General features: G+C 53.4%; 7 protein-coding genes across 7 annotated transcripts; 2 read left to right on the forward strand and 5 right to left on the reverse strand.

The window, feature by feature from the left end:
• Window positions 1-1,926: 1,926 nt before the first annotated feature.
• On the reverse strand, window positions 1,927-4,044 carry A1O1_00192 (uncharacterized protein; the record flags this gene model as incomplete). Its single annotated transcript, XM_007721113.1, has 1 exon — window positions 1,927-4,044. The coding sequence occupies one exon, from the start codon at window positions 4,042-4,044 to the stop codon at window positions 1,927-1,929; it is 2,118 nt and encodes a 705-aa protein (XP_007719303.1).
• A 3,980-nt stretch (window positions 4,045-8,024) lies between these two features.
• A1O1_00193 (uncharacterized protein) lies at window positions 8,025-8,925 on the reverse strand (the record flags this gene model as incomplete). The annotated part of the gene is made up of 2 exons (XM_007721114.1): window positions 8,025-8,441; window positions 8,491-8,925. 2 exons carry the CDS (start codon window positions 8,923-8,925, stop codon window positions 8,025-8,027), a joined length of 852 nt encoding a protein of 283 aa, XP_007719304.1.
• Window positions 8,926-10,395: 1,470 nt separating this feature from the next.
• A1O1_00194 (uncharacterized protein) lies at window positions 10,396-11,395 on the reverse strand (the record flags this gene model as incomplete). The annotated part of the gene is made up of 3 exons (XM_007721115.1): window positions 10,396-10,920; window positions 10,970-11,275; window positions 11,333-11,395. The coding sequence occupies 3 exons, from the start codon at window positions 11,393-11,395 to the stop codon at window positions 10,396-10,398; spliced, it is 894 nt and encodes a 297-aa protein (XP_007719305.1).
• Window positions 11,396-11,978: 583 nt separating this feature from the next.
• On the forward strand, window positions 11,979-12,479 carry A1O1_00195 (uncharacterized protein; the record flags this gene model as incomplete). Its single annotated transcript, XM_007721116.1, has 1 exon — window positions 11,979-12,479. One exon carries the CDS (start codon window positions 11,979-11,981, stop codon window positions 12,477-12,479), a length of 501 nt encoding a protein of 166 aa, XP_007719306.1.
• A 1,529-nt stretch (window positions 12,480-14,008) lies between these two features.
• Window positions 14,009-14,995, forward strand: A1O1_00196 (uncharacterized protein; the record flags this gene model as incomplete). Its single annotated transcript, XM_007721117.1, has 2 exons — window positions 14,009-14,341; window positions 14,417-14,995. The coding sequence occupies 2 exons, from the start codon at window positions 14,009-14,011 to the stop codon at window positions 14,993-14,995; spliced, it is 912 nt and encodes a 303-aa protein (XP_007719307.1).
• Window positions 14,996-16,059: 1,064 nt separating this feature from the next.
• A1O1_00197 (uncharacterized protein) lies at window positions 16,060-16,812 on the reverse strand (the record flags this gene model as incomplete). The annotated part of the gene is made up of 1 exon (XM_007721118.1): window positions 16,060-16,812. One exon carries the CDS (start codon window positions 16,810-16,812, stop codon window positions 16,060-16,062), a length of 753 nt encoding a protein of 250 aa, XP_007719308.1.
• A 382-nt stretch (window positions 16,813-17,194) lies between these two features.
• Window positions 17,195-19,052, reverse strand: A1O1_00198 (uncharacterized protein; the record flags this gene model as incomplete). The annotated part of the gene is made up of 4 exons (XM_007721119.1): window positions 17,195-18,386; window positions 18,441-18,563; window positions 18,616-18,959; window positions 19,029-19,052. 4 exons carry the CDS (start codon window positions 19,050-19,052, stop codon window positions 17,195-17,197), a joined length of 1,683 nt encoding a protein of 560 aa, XP_007719309.1.
• Between the last annotated feature and the right edge of the window lie 449 nt (window positions 19,053-19,501).

Raw genomic sequence — 19,501 nt, forward strand, 5'->3', positions numbered from 1 at the left:
GCTCAAGTTGGACGTGTGGTGTGGTGTAGTATGACAGGGAATCTGATCATGGTTAATCTGGACTGACCTCGTTCAAACAAGTAGAACCTCTTCATTCGAAGATGTCCCCTGACATGCAACAGCTCGAGAGGAATCTGTGACACATGTCCAGCTCCGAGTCAATTAGTCAACCCATTTGAGCAAAGTAGCTGGAGATAACAAAGGGACAAGCTTGCATATAGTCAACATCACTTAAGAGCCTGTCTTGGTCTCACATCGACTGCATGTCCAGCATCCATTGTGTATATTCGTCGGTGTCAGGCAGCAGATGTTGCGCATATGACTGACAGTTCAAGTAGGACACAATGTTGATGTTGGCATCTTGTCACCGTCACTGGTATGGGAGAAATATATCTAAAATCACGTGACTGCCCCTTTTCTTCCATGTGATCACGTAATCAGCCTTGGCAACATTCTCCGCCAAACTTGAAAGGGGCTACTGTCCGGTGGGAAACACCGATCTTCTGTCCTTGATGTCTGATGTCTAAATCTGATCTCAATCTGGGTCAAAGGAAAGGCCCTAAAGAGCGAGGTATCCCATGGAGCACTAAGTCGAGATTTATGCTGGCTTCATACAGAAGTTACATAAGGTAGGTACCTAGTGTTCAAGCTTCAGCCTTGTCCACACAAGCTTGAAGCAGCACGTAGCCTGGTGTACACCGTTACGTACTCAAAATGATCAGAACATTGGGTAATACTAGATATATGGGTGACAGAGCATTAATCTACTTCCCAATCCTTACAACGCCAGACAGGAAGGGGGTCTCTACCCACACGTTTCCCTCTCATGCCCTGGCCCTAGCCCTGGCTCTCACGACTCGATTGTGAAACGGTGACACGACATGAAGCAAGATATGTGTCGTACAAAGGTACAGCATGGAATATGATATATCGCCAAGGTTACCTACGAAGTACCATCAGCTATCTATGTGTGTAGGACAGGAGATGTGTAGTGTAGCTCGGTGCAATGCGATGCAATGCAATGGAGATCATATTTCGTCCAGAGATGACGTGTCACACAGCAGTGTCTGACGCACGACATGGCCTTATGGGAGGGTAGCACAGTAGGACGATCAAGCCCTGTCAGCCAGATCGATACTGCATGTATGACGGGGTGAACGACCTGTTGAAGGGACCATGATATGACCTCTGACTGGAAGATGGGACGCTCGAGAGTCCGAACAACAACTGTACCACTGAACGAACAAGCACAGGATTGAATGGAAGAAGGGGAAGAGAGGAAGAAGGGAGAACACATAAATGTTACGAAGAGATGTGGTGTAATGTGTAGTTTGTATGTAGCTTGTAGTTTATACTTGCTCTATATCTACCCTCAAGAGGGAGACCCGGGACCACTTTCTGCTTTTGCCATTCCACTTTGTCGTGGGTAATATGAGGCTCCTTATGTATGTGGTATATGTAGGTTGAATATGCCGTAAGCCATACATGCAGATGCAGGACGATATAACGTCCAAGTCCACTCTGGACATCCCAGTTCGTCGCATGACACACAGAAAAGAATGAAGAAAAATTGACGTTTGATCCCGATCCCATGACAATATGCATACCACGATGGGAGAAAAATAATCATATATGTAAGAAAAAGCCCTACGTGCCTTATACTTTGCACGTACACCTGCATGACATGGCTTGAATGTTCAAAGATTCAAGTTTCATGACCGTATTCATGGACCCAGAATCCAATATCGGTGTCCATGACCATTTTCATGGCCTTCTGGATGTCCTATGTCCATATTTTTTTTGGCCACACCTAACATCCCCACACTCTGCGCTCAGATATTCAGAGTAGTCTCATTGATAGACTTAGTGTGATATGGCAAGACCAGGTTTGTCGTGTCAAGGTGGACGGGTATCATTAAAAAAGGACTACTGAGTAGTGAAGAAAGCCACAGCCAGGGCGAGAAGAAGGCCGAAGGGGGCGACGACTGACGTCTGAGTAGCGGCGCCCGTGTATGTAGCTGGGGCCGTGGTGGATGATGTGGTGGTAGAGTTGGTGACGGAGCCGCTGTAGCCGCTGGATCCCGAACCAGACCCAGAGCTGGAGCTGGAGGTTGAGGTTGAGGTTGAAGTGGAGCTGGATCCAGAGCTGGTAGAGGTGGAGGAAGAGTTGCCAGACGCAGAGCCTGAAGCAGAGCTCGAGCTCGAGCCGGTGCCAGGGCAGACCTTGCCGATATCCTTGGGGAGCGTGGGGAAGTTGTCGACAGCATCGAGAATGGCGACAGCCATACCGCCGCTGAAATGCGACTGCACGTGGCAATGGAGCAGCCAAGCACCGGGGGTGTTGACGTAGTATCGGAAGACCATCCAGGAGCCGCCGCCCTCGGCCGGGACCGAAGTGTATCCGTCGACGTAGGGCGGGTTGACCAGGTTGAAGGGCAGGCCGGCGGCCTGGGCCTCGGCGACCGAGGTGTAGTTGAAGTCGCCGACGCCGGCGCCGATGACGAAGAACTTGTTGGCGTGCTTGTGGATCGGATGCGGCTCGGCAATGGGGCCGGCGACCTTGATGATCAGATCGACCCAGGTGTTGAAGCTGGTCTTCAGGATTAAGTCGCTGTCGGGGATGGATGCCGGCGACTGGAACAGCAGAGGCGGCTGCTCGTCGTCGCGCGACTGGTTGTACGACTCCACGCCGGACAGCGTCCAGGCCCACGAGTCGGTCGGCTGCGCAGGAGACTTCATGATGTCCAAGACATAGCTGGTGGCCGCGGTGCTGCCGACCTGCTGGGGCGGGTATGGAGCGGCGGCGCCGGCATCGAAGGGGACGATCTCGGTCGTGTTCTGGCCCCCGTAGTTCATGACAGACACGCCGGCGACTGCGCCGTTGCCGCCCTTGTACGACAGAGTGCCGAAGCCGGAGATGACCTGGTTGATGCCGTCGTTGGCCACGCGGATCGTGTAGTCGCCGGGCGTCTGGTCGAGCTTGACGAAAAACGACATCCGGTCGCCGTTGGCCAACACGAACTGGTCGACGACTTGAGGCACGATGTAGCCGCCGTTGAATTCGTACACGTACAGCTTGTGGCTGTCGATGGTGACCTTGAGCAGCGCGGTTCCACTGGGGTTGATGAACGACATGGCCGCCCAGCCGTTGGCAGCATCGACTTCGTACGTGTAGTTGGCTCCCGTCACCGGCGTGCATGTGTCGTACGCGCCGCTCGGCAGGTTGGACAAGACGCGGGTGTATTGCACGCCTTGGATCAGAGGGTTGCTGGGAGGGATGCAGCCCTTGGGCGTCAGGGTCGTGCCGTTCAGAATTGGTGTCACTTGAGGAGCGGCGTTGGCCATGAGCACATCGACGGGCTCACAGTAGACGCTGCCCTTGCCGTTGAGAATGATCGCGTCGGTGCAGGCGAAGTCGATGTTGGCGGCTTGCTCAATGGCCAAGAACTCGGCCGCGGTGAATTGATTCCAGTCAGAGGCAAACACGGCCTCGACGTCCAACGCCGCGGCGGTCAGCTGGGCCACGTCGTCGCTGATCTGGCTGAATGGCAGGTCGGCATCGTCGGCCGGTTGGATCAGGATCGCTCCGTACAACCCGTCCATCATCTGACCTTTGTAGTGAGCATGGTAGAAGTACGTCCCCGCATCTTCCGCCGTCCATTGGTACATGAAGCTTGTTCCGGGTTGAATCGAGTACTGGCTGACACCGGGCACACCGTCGGCCCAGGGGGTTCCGTACTGGCGAATGCCGTGGAAGTGGACGCCCGTTACCGTGTCGAGCTGGTTGATGACGGTGAAGTCAACGCAGTCGCCGACCTTGAGCTCCAGAGGAGGACCTGGTAGCGAGCCGTTGGTCAAGATGACATCGCGCTCGAGGCCAACGCTGGGGTCGGGTTGGCCCCAGCTCACCTCGATTGTGAAGGGAATGCATTTGGAGGACGTCGAGCAGATCGTACTCGAGTTGCTGTATGCGGCGACGGATTGTATCGAGGATGAAACGAGTGTGAGGGCGGCGAAAGCCTTGAGGAGGCCGGAGACCGCCATGGTATGTCGCGTGGTCGATTAGTTTATTCTTTCCCTCTTGTTGAACCCCCGGTATGTAGTAGGTACCCTGTATGTACGGAGTGAAGGGTTCCAACAAAGAAACGAGAGACACGACAATCAGTGACCTACCACTGAGTCTGGATGAGGAAAAATGAAAAAAAGACGATGGGCGGATAGGATCAATCGAGAAGGAGAAGCAGTCGAATGAACCCGTACCCGGCCACCCAAACCTTTATGTCACATAGCGCGATCTTGTCGGGCTTCAGTCGACACTGGACAGATGAAAGCAGCTGTCACCAATTAGTTGGTGCTCGGGAGGGTGGAGTTCCAGATTGCAAAGGACCACCAGCCATCCTGGGACAACGATGCTGGAGGTTTTGCTCTTCCTTCGTTTGGGGCCGCTTGAGCCTCCTTTCTCTTGCCTGAGGAGACGCCTTTACTGGTTTCAAGTAGTCGAAATCCTGGCCCGGTCCACAGTTTGGGTCAGGTCAGCCCAGTCGATCACCGCACCGCCCACCAGGATGCATCGTATTTGACAGGTCTGAGGCCTGGTAGGGTGCTGGTCACTGGTCACTGGTCACATCGGGTCCCCGAGGCTAGTGTGAGACCTCAGCCTTTCCAGACTGAACTTAGGGCTCCGTTTGGGGGATTAACGGCTGGGAGAGCACACGCGAAGCACTCTGTAGTGCCGGGAATCTGGCGATCAAATTTGTGACCTGTTGGAATTCTAGACATGTTCGACATGCGTCAGAACCTTGGCTGATGTACTCTGTATGGCTGGAGCCATGGCCATCCACCCAGACGGGTGGTGTTTTTTGTCTTTCAAGTCGTCCTGGACGCTTCCTTGTTCTTTCTCCGAGAAATTCCAGGTTCAGGAGATCATCACCTCTAGCCGCCTGCGAGCAAGCTTGCAGCATGCACACCCGGTGTCGGGCTTATGCGCGAGTTGCAGTAGAGGCGACGGCGAAAGCAACGAGAGAGGCGCAATCAATCAGAAGTGACGGTCTGTCTGTAGGCGGGCGGCTGACCCCAGCTCCCGGCTGACCAGCGTGTGATGTGGTTCGTGCCCTGACCTATCTGCCAGGTAAGCGAAGGTGGAAACGGTGGAAACGCTTAGGGAGGCTTGACACCCCATTCAAGATTCGACCAAGCTAAAGCCACAAAATTGGCATGCAGTGCAGTGGCCCGAGGGATTTCGGATGGAGTTCTAGTTCAAGCTTGTTGGTAGCTGATGCTTCGGCAGTCCCAGAAGTCTCCATCCCAGCCATCCTCCCACCCACTGCCCAGGAGTGGTGTAACTCTGTCCCCGACCATGGCCGATCCGGGAATTGATGTAAACAAACATTTGTGCGGGATTCTCGTGGTGCTCAGATCACCCAGCTGTCCATGTCCTCGTTTGTTGTGGGGATGATTTCCACACCGAAGGAGATGAAGAGTGAAGTGTGTCTGATCTGGTGCTTGATGCTAGTCTCTCGTTTACTTGATGCACAGCAAGGCATGATGACGAAAGGTGTGGACTGACTCCCAACTGGGAGTTGTTAGTTGTTGAGGCTGGAGCTTTTCCTCCCACATGATGCTTATTATGGGATGGAGCATTGGTTGGCCTAAAAATAATACGAAGAGCTGAGACTAAGCGAGCAGGGGGGCCGGGTAGTGTGGGAGTGGACAGGCAGGGGACGAAGCAGGGAATTCGGCGAGAATAATGTTCAGGAGAAGCCTTCGCCAGTGGAAAGATAGACCCGAACAAATCCCACCCATCCAACCTATCCAACCTATGGATGTCCCGCGCCGTGTACTTTACATCCAGGTTCTCTCTAGAAGTGAGACAGGTTAACCAGTCTCAATCCCTCTTGATTTTGCCTTTTTCTGATCCCCAACCTCAACCTCAACCTTAACCTTAACCTCAAACCTGACCCTCGACTCGATCCCTACTTCTCATAAACCGTGCATCCTCAGTCATGAAAAAATCCTAGAAAAATGGATCAAACAGTGATAGCAAATCCTCCTCCTCCTTCAAGTTGGGGCTGAAGCCCCTGATTGCCCCACCGCCGTCTGCCCATTCCTCATTGGGAAAACATGATCACGTGTGGTGACCGGGGTGTCCAGATGCGGTAATCTCCATCCCGGATGGTCACAATATCCAGTTAGTATCTATCTCGGTGGCGCCCGTAAATAACAATAATAAACAACAGAATACGGGACGGATATGCGGCAGACTTTAGAACCACCCAATATACACGGCTGGGAAGTTGGGCACTGCTCCTACACGGCACATCGAGAGGGCAACGGAATAGCGTCGCCCACAACCCGTGGTTCGGTCGTTCAACCATCAATCCATCGCACGTGGTAGATGGTCTTTCATCCACAGTTTGATAACGTACGTGCGTACGATATACAACTGGTGGCAGCAGGCTCATCTGACATCCCCATATTTTGGTGGTAGGTAACTGAGACGTCTACAACCTATATTCGACTACACGTACATTGGTGTAGATACTAGGTATGCACATCCAAGTTACATGCATCCCCAACCACTTATCACAACCGCCGCCGCCGTTGCCATTGGCATGCTTTAGCATGGTTGATATGCAACACGTAGCTGGCAGCCGTCAACCTGCAGGCTTGTGTATCTGTACACCTCACAACCGTTTCCACGTTACCTCCCTCTGGTGCAGATTTGATCGGGTGATTGTTGCTTGTCAAAGCCAATACAAGCTGAAGGCAGCTTTTGTTTCGTGGTGCGGACTCTGGCACTCAAAGAAGCTACGTGTAGCCTGGATACTAGCCATGTCTTCCCCTTCAGCCTGTTCAGGCCCAGCCCGGCCGGTGGCTGATATGATAGTCTGGTGGTTGGCAGTTGATGGTCAATTGTCACTCCTCCGAATCTTGATGCCGGTCATTATTGGTGATGTGATATGAAGCTAATCAGAGTCTTCCAACGTATCATTCGTACAGTGTGATATTTTCCCGGGCTGGACCCGTGGCGCAGCCTCCCTGCCACCGCCCATCATCCTTCTAGCCACTCGCTTCCATGATGGTCCTCAGCCGTACCCGTCATATCCGCGGGCTAAGGCGCCGGTGGCCTTGCAATTTCCTGGGATTTCCCAATTCCCAACCTTCTCCTGGTTCTCTTGATGTTGATCCTGGTACGTATGTCATGAGCACACCACTCAACTTCAAACATCCGGTACGTGGACGCTGTGACATCTTGCCCCGGGTTTGCAACATGGCATCCCTGTTCCGGGGTTGACCCCTTGTCTACTCCCCGGATTGGTGTTTGAGCACTCCCGACGACAATTCGGGAGCTCAATCTGAACCAGCAGGTAGGCAGGGTCCGGTCATGCTTCAGCAAGCACTCCATCGAGACTGCAATCTCAGCCACCACTGCCTGGGGCATGTAAAGTCCACTTTTGGGGATGACTTTGATGAGAACTGCACAACGGCGGTAAGATGCGTGGTTCAAATGTTCAGCGCGTCATCTCCCCAAAGACGTGAGGTATCTGCATAGTATATCCACACTGAGTGAGAGAAGTGCGCCTGGCCTCAGTCCTTCCAAATAGCAGTTGCTCTGAGTCAGACAAAGACAAGGCTGTGCCCAGGGAGTTGGAAGAGCGGGTTTGGCTGATCCTCATACGCGAATGGCCGTCCCATCCGGAGTCAGAACGAACGCGGAAGCTCTAGACACCCGATAGAGGCAGTGACATGGCATGAGCTCGAGGGGTTGTCCTTGTACTACATTGGTGCTGCATGCTTGGTTGGTCTATACTCTCAGTTTCATGTTATACAATCGATTCCAGTCCAATTAGACAGCCTTGAACGCCGCCACGTAGACGCCAGCCGCCAATAGGCTTTTGGGCATCGAATCTCCCAGCTCACTAGCCAGTTGAAGAAGCCTTCCAGTCCCTTATTCTACTTAGAGCCTCCGGTTGAGGGGAAGCCCGCCAGCGAGAAGTCGGCTTCCTGTGTGGTTGGTTTTGCCACTAGGACACATGGCCACCCTTTTCATCATTGGCATACCTTTCCCTTCTCGCAATGGCCATCCTCTTCTCCAGCAATATGCCCATCCCTGCTATACCAGAGCTAGCCGCCTCCAGAACCAAGACGGCAATCATCAAGCCCGTGCCCACTTGACTCTCCATACAAAGCCTCTTGAAGCCTGCGGGTATGGGCACACCATTGGTGGTAAAGACCGGGATCTGAAGAGAATGGATGTCGGAATTAAACCCAGCTGCGCCGTCGGAGAACTTGCAGGTCCAAGACTGCAGTGACTCCCGCCGATGGTGGGCGGTCAGGTTGACAAGTGCCTGATTGAAAGGGATGGCGAAAACGCAGAGAGCCAAGCCGAGGATGGACGATCCCAGGAATATCAGGCTGTACAATAGCGTCCGGGAATGTGGCTGAAGGATCAGTTAGGGTAGGAAGAGATCGAGGTGTACAAGGACTTACGCTGGGGATGACCCAGAACACCACATATGCTAGGCTGACAGCAGCAATTATGCAAGCACAAGCCAACACAGCCAAGGTAGGCCTCAAGTCAACATTTTGCGGCCACAAAGATAGGTGCCATTTGCTGCCCAAGTGCGTTGAGTTATACTTGTGCAGCACATGCCCTACAGAACCAGCAGCGGCCACGGCTGAGGCAATTGTCAGGAGGGACAGAGCGAGTCGAACCCATCCCAGCAAGCGTGCTTGCTTCAAGTATGCAGACTCTTGTGCAGATGTGGCCGAATGGCGGGAGTGCAGAGATGAGGTCAAGAGAGGTGATGGGTTTATCATCAAAGCTGAAGCGTCGTAAGAGGGCTGTTTTCGTGTGCTGGAACGAGACCGGGCACTGCCATTGGAGTTTCCCGGGGAAGAAGGACGTGTAGGAGTATCGTCCATGGTAGAATAGCCGCAAAGTTCAGAGGAGAGAACACAGTGAAGGGGTGCGAAACCAGCGCAGAAGAACGAGACAGACAATGAAACAAGAAAAGGGCGCAAGGCTGGATTGCAGATAGAGGACGAGGTTCTTTTATGAGAAGAAGATGTACCTGGCGCCTCTGAGAGTGAGATTCACAGGCTATAGCGCACGAACGGGTTCGGAAAGCCATCATGGTTCTTGAAGCGCCTGGCCTAGTCAAGGACCAGTATAATGAGAAGGAATCTCATGCATGAGCACCACAGCCCAGGGCAGGCAAAGGCAGTGGTGAGGGTGATAAGATGAGCTGGCGGTTACCGGGCTCGCTTCAGAGCCCAGCAGACCCATGAGTGGCCGAGAGGGCAGCATGAGGATGACAACGGCTGAAGAGCTGGAAGAGGATGAAGACGAGGAATTGCATGATTGAAGTTCGACTCGATGTCCAGCGGCTACTGATACAGAGTCTTGGCAGATGAACGACCTGTGATTGGATCGTTTGCTAGGCGCAGGTGCGGACCGTCTATTTATGGTAGGAAGCCCGAATAAGGACGACGATAGAAGAGATGACAGAGAGGAGAGCGATGGGAACGGACGTGGGATGCCCAACAGTCAGTTCGCTGCTGGCAACTATCGACAGGACAGCATCCACTGTTCCCTCCATTCCCTCCCTCACTTCCACTTCCAACACGGCGAAACCAATTGCTCAGAACCCTGTCTCTCATCGATACACTGTAGCATGCGTCCTCTCTAGGCCCTGACCTACCCGGAGCCATTCCTTGCTCCATTGGACCTCCTCTGTCAGCGTTCTGATCGACGGGCCCTCCAGCTCGCACGTCGTATTGGTCCGGTCCGGTCTGCTCTAAGGCAGCCACCATCGGCTGCGGAAAAGCCATATCTGGAGATCTGCCAGTAAAACATGCATTGCAGATCCAAGTTGGAATGGCCTGGTTGACCTTTCGAGCCATGGCAGCAGAAGCTAACTCGATCCTTTCTGGTCTCCTGGGCAAGTTGCAACCTCGGTCCAACCGGCACCTTGCGCTCATCTCAGCGATGCTCGCTTCTGCGACTAGCCCACGCCAGCCATGCTGGATTCGGCTACATCCGCAAATATTGAAGCTGCCAGCTTCACGAGCATCTGGCCATCGCTGCTCGCGAGCTACGCTGCGTCCTCGACTGGCGTCGGTCGTTCCCGTACACATGACACTTCTCTCATGCATAACATATTGCAATGTTGGTGAATCAAGTTCTCAACCTAATCCAAAACAAGTACATGCTTCTCCTGTTTGGGATAGTCGGGTGGCTCCGAATGCGCCGTCAGTGCTTGTGCACGTCCGACAATCCAACACCAGAGGATATCTCGACTAGGTGTTGTCCCAGCATTCTCATGCTGCGTTATAGCTCTAGGTGTGTTGTTTCTCCTGGAAGATAAATGGCGTTAATATGCCCCACCGTCTTCATGCCGGGTCGAACAGAGAAGCAACTTTCTCCATAGCTTGGACCTCCTCAGGATCCACTCGCTTGCCGGGAACCACTGTAGCGTTTTCGGCAACATTCTCGCCGTTGCGCTCCAGCAGTGATCGTGTTCTTTGCTCGATATAGCCACGACGCTCTTCGCGAACCTCGTCCTTAGCGGTGTCCACTGCAAGTCCGGCGTTAGAGTCCTGTAATGTCCTCAACTTTGGTCGAAGGTCTGCTAGCAAGGCCCGGAGCGCAGGTAGTTGAGAGACCGCAAAATTGGTGTTGGTGGTCAGTGTCTGCGCGTCAGAATTCGGTGTATTCCGCAGAAATGAAAGGTCTTCGTTGGTACTGTGTCCTTTCCCCTGGCCTACAATCGCTCGAAGCTGTTGGAGTAATGCCTCGTTGTGGGCATGCTCTTCCAATAACGACCTGGACACAGCTCGTGATGCGGCCAATTTCCGACGAAGGAGCTGGATGCTTTCAGCCGTAGGCGCATTTTCAGAGGGTGGCCATGAAATGTTCTGCTCCGTCAGCTCAATTGCCCGTTCCCCAGAGTGAAAACATGCCTACCTGGTAGTGACTCAGGCGCACCCAATTAACCAAATCCGCTGGGACGGAGAGGACATTCCGCAGGACGTATATCTCCAATTTGTCAAAGTTCTTGTCCACGGTAGAGTTCAACAATGTCTCGAGTTTGTGGAGGCCCTCTTCTATCTCTTGTTTCGCGGCTGGATATTCCGGCGCATCTTGCTCGTTGTCTCTGACTGCCTCGAAACCAAGTTTCTCTGGTGGTGTAGACAGCAGCCCGGTTTCCAAACTTCCGACGCCTTGGTACACAAAATTGTTTACCGAATTGATGATGTCGTCGATCAGCGACTGGAAGGCGAGATGTCAGTATCGTAATACCTAGTATTGCACGGGTCCATGTCTCACCAAAGGAGTGTATTGCAAGTGTTCCGTCAGCAGCGAGGTCGCCGCTTGTGAGTTGTCTACCATAGTTGCAACAGTGTCGTTGACGACTCGAAGACTTCAAAATGAACACATGATCACAATCAGATGAAGAGCGACGTGCCGTGACACGCTGCAGTGCGCTGTGCTGTGCTGTGACGGATTGAGGGTAATAATGTGCATGCCGAGCAATAGATTGTTATGGTTCCCAATCGGGAATAGCTCCCACGGCTTGTCTTTTGAACAAGGGAGGCAGGTAATACCTCATCGGGCGTCACATTTTCGCCGGCAAGCTTGCTGTCATCTCTCATCAGTTGTCAAAAGACATTCTGATTACCACCGCTGCACCCCATTCCCTGATCGTCAATCAAGATGGGAGGGCCAGGCTCTGGTGGCTACAAGAACAAGCCGGGAGATACAGAAACTCATTCGGCATGGGAGATTATTCCTCAGGATCCCGAGGGGACTCAGGTATCCCCCAATGACTCCACGGCGCGCCATCCGTAGACCTAACTAACTTGCTCTCCAGAAACTCGCCCAGGTCCGATGCAAGTTCTGTGGCAGAGAGATGGCTCAGCACACCTCGCGCCAGCGCGTCCACCTACTCGGCTGCCAAAACTACCTTGACGCGATGAAAGAGCAAGGGATAGAAACCAGCATCACGCGTCAAGCCGCCGACCCCGCCGCGTTCTTCCGAAGCGGCGACTGGTCGCAGAAGTCGGTAGAGGCAAAGGCGCCCAAGGTCTTGAAGATGCAGGAACACTCGACTGCTGTGCGCATCCAGGCTCTCGCGCTGGCCGAGGCGAACATTTCCTCGGAGAGAATACAAGAGGTCACCGGTATGGATCCGAAGACACTGGCCGGGTTGCGGAAGCTGGCGCGTGAACGCGGCTACGACCCAAACGTCTCCATGCAACTCAAGGAAGAGTATGTGTTAGATCCGCCGAACGCAAATCGTCCCCGAGGCCGTCCTAAGAAGAGAAAGCCCGAAGACGAACTTGATCCGGCGCTGACCAGTCTTCCCGACCCTGGCCCCCGAACTGCTTCTGAGTTCACTCCGCGCCGGGATAATCTGCCGCCAGGACATTGGGACTTCATGGCTGCTACGGCCAGTGGCTACACCATGACCTAACCGACTACTGTACAGGGGAACGATGAGATGTAAGAGATGATGTAAGGGCTTTACTGTTCGGCGATTCGGCCTTGTCACTGTGATTGAGCTTCGGTGTCAAGGTGTTCAGAGAGTTTCTGTCGCGGATCGAGAGGAGTTAGGAGTTGCTGTTATGTAATGGCTTATGGTGCGTGCTATGGGATGGATCAGAAAGAGAGCTGGTTCGCAGCTATGAGTTACGGTTAATGGTGGAGCGTAGCTAGCAATGCCTGGCAAAGCAACAAGAACAGCCTTGCCCAGATGTATTAGCGACCCTGAGGTAGCAGACTGCAACACTCTAACAGTTAGCTAATCAAGGTATTTCCAAATAAGGAACCATACCTAGCTAGGGCTGTGGCAGCACAACCCGAGATGCTACTCAGTGGCAAGCATCGCTATGGTCGGCACCTCCCTCTTCCGACGGCGAGCTCTTCTTCATGACTCTACCAGAGTGGCTGAGCCTTTAGCCTGGTGTTGAGTTGGTTCCTTGAAACGCGGGAGAGAACGCACCCGAAATGGGTAGGGCAATTACTGGGGAAATGGTAAGGCTGGGCCGTTGCCGAGGCCAGAAGCAGAATGAGATCTGATGAGGTTGGCGTAGTACTAGTAGGAGGATGCAGCAAGATCGGACTAACAAAAGCCGGACAAGTGTTTAGTAGACAAGACTGGCATGATGAGATACAGAGAATGCATGCTACTGGTACAGCATGAGTTTCTTCGATGTCCGCGAGGCTGTGCCCCGTGGGGGGTGTCCCAAAACGGAAGGTGGCCGGAAACGGAAACGGAAAGGAGAAGCGAAACAGGAGACAGACCAGGAGAAACACAAGGTGCTTCAGACTCGCCTCCTCGCGACACACTTCAAACAATGCCGGCGCTTCGAAACCCCATCATCGCCGTCGGACCTGCAACACTCAACGCGCCTGCAGACATTGCTACCGTGCTCTGTCAAGAATAGTACTTTGACGCGCCCAAAGCACGTCTTTCTCCAGGGTCCTTCGCCTGTCGCGTCTCATGCAGGCTCTGCCATCTGATACACATATCCGACAAATGTCTTCAGCCTCCTCCAGGGGCTCCGCCTGACTCGACCAGGCGACGAGACTCTGGAAGTCCCAGGACCCTTGAGATCCAGATCCCTCTGATCATCCTAGCCTCAAGAAAATGGGATTGCTTTGCGGTCGAGTTGGCCTACTTATGTCGACCTCCGACCCCGTTGCTTTCCATCCGGTGATATCTTTGTTTCTTCCAATTCTGTCCTGTCCTTTAACCCCAAAAGCGAAAAGAGCGTGTTTGTTCTGCTAGGTCCCGTACCAGATTGTGTCGGGTCTGTTCCATTCCTTCTGCTGCTTGACGCACTGCAGTTCATCTTCGGTTCCTGCTCGCGCCGGTCGCTCGTTGTCGTTCACCTCCACATCATTCACCATCGCCAGTACCAGCAGGTCTACACGCTTCCTAAGATAACAGAACAAATATCGCAAACTAGTCAACCCCGACATCTTACAGCAAACACAACAATGTCTCTCAAGGCGCTTCTCGTCTCCTCACTACTTGCGGTCTCCACGGTCGCAACGGACTACTCGTCCTGGGGCAGCAGTGGCGGTGGAGGTGGCTCCTGGGGCGGTAGCAAGGGCCCTGACTCTGGCTCGTGGGCAGCAGCAGCATCTTGTCCGGCAGGCTGTCAACCAATCCCAACAAGCTCCGCGCCGCCGCCGCCTGCCTCGACCGGTGCCGGCGAGTTGATCGTGCAAGTCGTGTCGGTCGCCGACGCCAACGGCTCGTTGAAATACTTCCCCAACCAGATCGAAGCCCCGATCGGCTCGGTCGTGCAATTCCAATTCCACCCAAAGGTACGTACTACAGACGTCGGAAACGCACATTCCGCAATCAATCATGGCAAGGACTAACACTTATCGCACTTCCAGAACCACACCATCACCGAATCTAGTTTCGCTTCTCCCTGCAAACCCCTTGCCGCCAATTTGACTTCGCCGACCCGACCGGGCATAAAATCTGGCTTCGTCCCCGTCACCGGCAAAGAAGACTTCACGCCCGTCTACAACGTGCTGATCAACGACACCAAGCCCATCTGGATCTTCTGCGGCCAGACAAACCACTGCCAGAAGGGAATGGCCATGGTGATCAACCAGAACAGCAGCTCGCCCAACACCATCGACAAGTACATCGCCAACGCGATGCAGTTGCCTTTAGCCAACGCGACCGCTGCTCCACCCGTTTCGAGCAGCAGTGTTGCCTCGATTTCGATCGCCCCTCCTCCGGCACCCACAGAGTCCTTTACCTTCGGTGGCGCTCCTGGGGCTGTCAGCAGCAGCTCCATCGTCCAGGCGCCTCCGCCGGCTGAGACCATAGCAACTCCCGCAGCTACCACGACCGCCGCCGCGCAGCCTGCTACCTTCACCGGCGCGGCAGTTGCACGGTTGCAGGCTGGTGATATCTCGTCTGTGGCTGGTTTGGTTGTCGGTGCAGTTCTGGCTTTGTGGTAATTTTTCTTCCTCTCCCTCTCTAGGTGTCAGATCAGAAACGAGAGAGTTCAGTTGGGTCGGATATGGACAAGATTTGAAACGAGAAAATATAGCGGGTGGACCTTGCTCGGCTTGGACTTCCATATTGAAGAAGTCGCCTTGCTGTACAGGCGGACAGCCTAAGCAGGCCAAGCGGTGCGCATGATATATCTGGACAGCGTGAGGCCCCCAGGGACATATTCTGGTGTAGCATCTGTTTTCGGATTTGGCTAGAATGCCTGAATGGGTGTGGCGTGTCAAACTTTACTTCATTCTCCCTTATTGTATGTTGAAGCTCTTGATTTTTCGGCGACCTTGATATCCCCATTGACGCACAACTGCGAGGAGAACGCAGTGAGGCCCTGTTGGCTATGGAAAATCACAAGTGGAAAAACATACCAATATAGAAACATCAGAAATCATTACCGGTACTGTCTTCCTGCCAAACACTGGATGGCCACAGTCTCCTGACAAGCTGGGTGCGGTGAAGAAATGTAATGGTTCTTGTCCAATGTTCTCTTGTCCACCAAGCCGAGGGAAAGGATTAATGAACTCATCCCATCTCCGTCCATCCGCTAGGCTGCTTCAACCCCTTTCTCCGTTCAGAGGACCACAGAGGCAATATGACATGGGACATGATACATTGCGCTCTGCTGGTCTTTGCCCTGACCGACTGTCAGATGGAGATGCGGCCTGCTACAGGCTCCCCTCCTCTTACGCCCTCAATCCAAGGTCTGCTTTTCTTGATTCTGAAAGTCATACCTCCATTAGATCTGGTATTAGGTGGAACAGACCATCGTCTGAGACATTAGGGACACACCAGAGCTGCTTGAGAGCTGTCGTTGGGGTATGTGATCGTGCCACTGCCATGGGTAATCGTCGAGATAGTCCCTTGCAGCTCGAGCTCAACGGTGTAAACTCGTGATTGCAGTCGGATAAATAGAAGTCACCCAGCACTGCTCCAGAGCGAGCAGATTCCAATCGGTAATGGAACAACTGCGACTTTATCGCGTCGTGTGTTCGGAATGTAAACTCGCCGCTCTCTTTCAGAAATCCAAACACAGCTGTGTCGCCACGCTTTCCAGATCCTCCAGTTCTAACCATCCGCTATCCACACCACCTCCACCAACTCCCTCCCGCTCTTTCTTTTCCTCCACGCACCGCCTGATACCTTCTTTTACGAAGATTTCGATATATGTGCCGAACAAGGCGCGCGCGTCCGACGCAATGCTCGTCTTCTCTGGTTCCGTAAAGTGCGACTGCATGATACGGTGGAGGAGCGGCACAGGGATCGCTGGCGCTGAAGAGCCGGCAACAGACTTCGTTGCGTTGGATGCTGTATGTGTGATTTCGGCCAGGATGAATTCTGGCTCAGGAGACGACGGAGCCTCAGGGGATAGAGGTTGCTCTTCCTCTTCCTCTTCCTCGTCATCATCTTCATCTTCGTTATCCTCCTGCTCGCCTTCGTCGCTGTCTTCTGAGACTCCCGGCTCGTCTTCCTCCGATTCTTCCTGTTCTTCTGACTGCTGGTGTCCTCTTCGGTCTGCCTCGTTGTCGTTGTCGCTGTCGCTGTCGTCTTCATCGCCGAGGATCGCTTTCAATGTTCCTCCAGTGCCTCTTCGCCTCTGTTTCTTTTTGGGTGCTTGCTTGCTGGTCGTCTGGCCTGCGCCATTTGAGATCCGTGACCTCTTGTTTGGGCCATTAATACTGCTGGGTTTGACTGATTTGGTCACTTTCGACTTTCCCGGTCGTGGAGGTGAGAACGAGGGTCTTGCACGTTTTGTAGCTGTGGGAGCCATCGCGAATGGGCCGGATTCGATACAGTAACTTGACTTTACGTTGGGGTCGGTTCGGCAAAGTATGTGCTGTAGGCGCCGTCAATTCGCAGCCTCGTTTGACAGTCATGTGTTTGGTTCACTACCACGGCAACTACGTCAGACCTTGACGCGTGGTTGAAGTGGAACGCGTCGAGGGCTTAGCGTGTAGCGCATTAGCGCTAGTACAGATAGGGTTAAAGAGAACAGATCGATTGACAAGTGCGACTGTTCTTTCTGTCACAGCTACTACTCATACTAATACGTCCAAGATCATTTTATGGTGGCTCGTAAGAGCCGGATTTCTACGTACGTACTTCCATATCGTCCAAGTCTCGCTGGATATGACCCAGCATGAACCACTCTTTCACATGCTGTGCACCGAGCTGTTCCTCGACCATCTTCTGAAGGTCTTACCCTTGTAGTAGAAGAGAATGCCAAACAAGCACCACACCAGGATCAAAGACGCATTTGTCATGATAGGTGGAATGTAGCCATCGGCAATGATCCAGTTGGTGATGAACTTGCTGAAACCATAACCCCAGACGTTCTTGTTGACAGTGATGGAGACAAACAAGCTGCCTGCAACCGGCTTGTAGCTGTCCACTGCATAAGTCGAAACCATTCCAGGAATGGCCGACACCTGGATACCGGCACAGGTGTAGCCAATAATCACGATCGCTTGCCATGGCCACTGGTGCTCGTATCCCACACTGACAATGATGTTACCCAGGTACATGATGATCACGTATGGGATCATAGCCGGCAGACGCATCTCGGGTTCTCGAATGCCTTTGTTGCGGGCCGTCGCTCGGGCAGACACCCAATCCGAAAAGGGCCCTGCAGTGGCCAGACCGATCAAGGCACCGGCAAAAATGGCAAAATTGGTGAATCCAATGGTCTGACTGCTCCAGTTGTACGGCGGTGCTGCAAAGGCTTGTGTTTGGGTGAGGTTCAACGTCAGAAACGACGAACAGCTCCAGCTGACAACAAAACTGGCGAACTCGACAATTGGGAACGCGAACAACTTCCATGGGATCCACACGTCCAAAAGGACGCTCTTTATCGGATTCGGGTTGGGCGTGTATAATCCCCATTGCGCTTTACTGGGAGATCCCCGACCCAGCCATGGATCGCGCTGGGCAGTCTCGACTGAAGTAAGGGCGCTGGGCGCCACGGCCGAAACAAGGTCTTCTGCAGGCAGAGGCATTTCGTCGTCACTCTTGGTGTTTTCTCTCGTTTGAACTGAGGCCTTCTGGTCGGTAACTAATCCGCCGGGGTGAATTTCCGTCGGATGTGCTCGATGCCACTTTGTCTCTGGAAACATAAATAAGACCATGACCAGAGACAGCGCGAGTAATCCCACGTTCAGCCACCAGAAGTTCCTCCAACCCACATGAGCGGACATGGTGCCGGCAATGATGGGCGAAATCATGAGCGAACCCATATAGACGACCCAGTACAGCGTATTCCATTTGCCACGGTCGTGGAGGAAGTAAATGTCGGCGATGACTGCCGGTTGGAGGCTCTCTGCTGGACCGGCGCCGATCCCGTTGAGACTGGCACGGTTTAGCATGGCAACACAACAGTGGGGACACAATCAGGCCACATACACACAGGCACCCATGAAACTGCCGTATGTTTGGGCTCGCGCTCGCCAGATGGCGGAGCCGAGACATACGAGTAGGGAGAAAATGAAGACGGGTCGTCGGCCAAATGAAGTACTTAGCGGTACCCTAGACTTTGAATCAGCCAAAGTGTCAATCAAAGGTCAAGCCGTTATCATACCATATGAAATTACTGAACCCGAGGACAAGGATGGCAATCCCAGTAAACTGCACCGCATCCGCCAGAGAGCAATCGAAAGCCTTGATATAGTCTTCAAACATAGGGGCCAACGAAAGAGGGCCGAACCCTTGCATGAAGGTGAGAAAACTGGTCGAAATAATCGCCGATGTCTTCCAGAACGCAGACCAATTCAAGGGGTCGTGCGGGTCATCCGAAGGCTGGGGAACCAGGACACGATGGCTTCTGCCACTGCTCTTGACGAAATGATGCGATCCAACATCCGCCATGATCTCCGTGCCGGGAAGTAACTCGACATGGAGCTCCTCCTCGATTCGGTGGAGCTCCTGTGCAGAAAGAATAAGTCAGCGAATAAGGACTGATAGATGGCCATCTTCCAGAAGTCGAGCAATTACCTTTTCATCATAGTTCATTTCCATGCTGGGCAACCAGTCGAGAGGAATTGACAAGGGCAAATGAGAGAATGGGTGAAAAGTAAATAGGACAGCGGACAGAGCGATAGCTCATATATGTACCTACCTAGGACTCCCTGGGCGAAGAGATTGTGACTTGGGGAAGTTGATTTCCCCAGACAAGCGGACAATTCCCCAGTTGTGGATGACCCCTGCTTCGCTTGCTGGGGTCCCCGCATGGAGTCGAGCTCCATAGGCTCGCCGGCCGCGAGCAAAGCATACCGCAGTACACTGAACAAGTCGATGGGAACCGGACCGAAGGTGTGTATGCCGACTTGGGACGTCGGCACTTGTCTTTCTCATGAAAAGCTGGTTAGTGCTTCCGTCCAGCATGGACTTGATAGGCCCTGGATCTCATGATATCGTCCATGCGGAATTCCCCCGGAAGTCAGCTGGAGTGGAAGAATCGTCCCTGG

The sequence above is a fragment of the Capronia coronata genome (assembly GCF_000585585.1).
Source record: "Capronia coronata CBS 617.96 chromosome Unknown acBCG-supercont1.1, whole genome shotgun sequence".
Lineage (NCBI taxonomy): Eukaryota > Fungi > Ascomycota > Eurotiomycetes > Chaetothyriales > Herpotrichiellaceae > Capronia > Capronia coronata.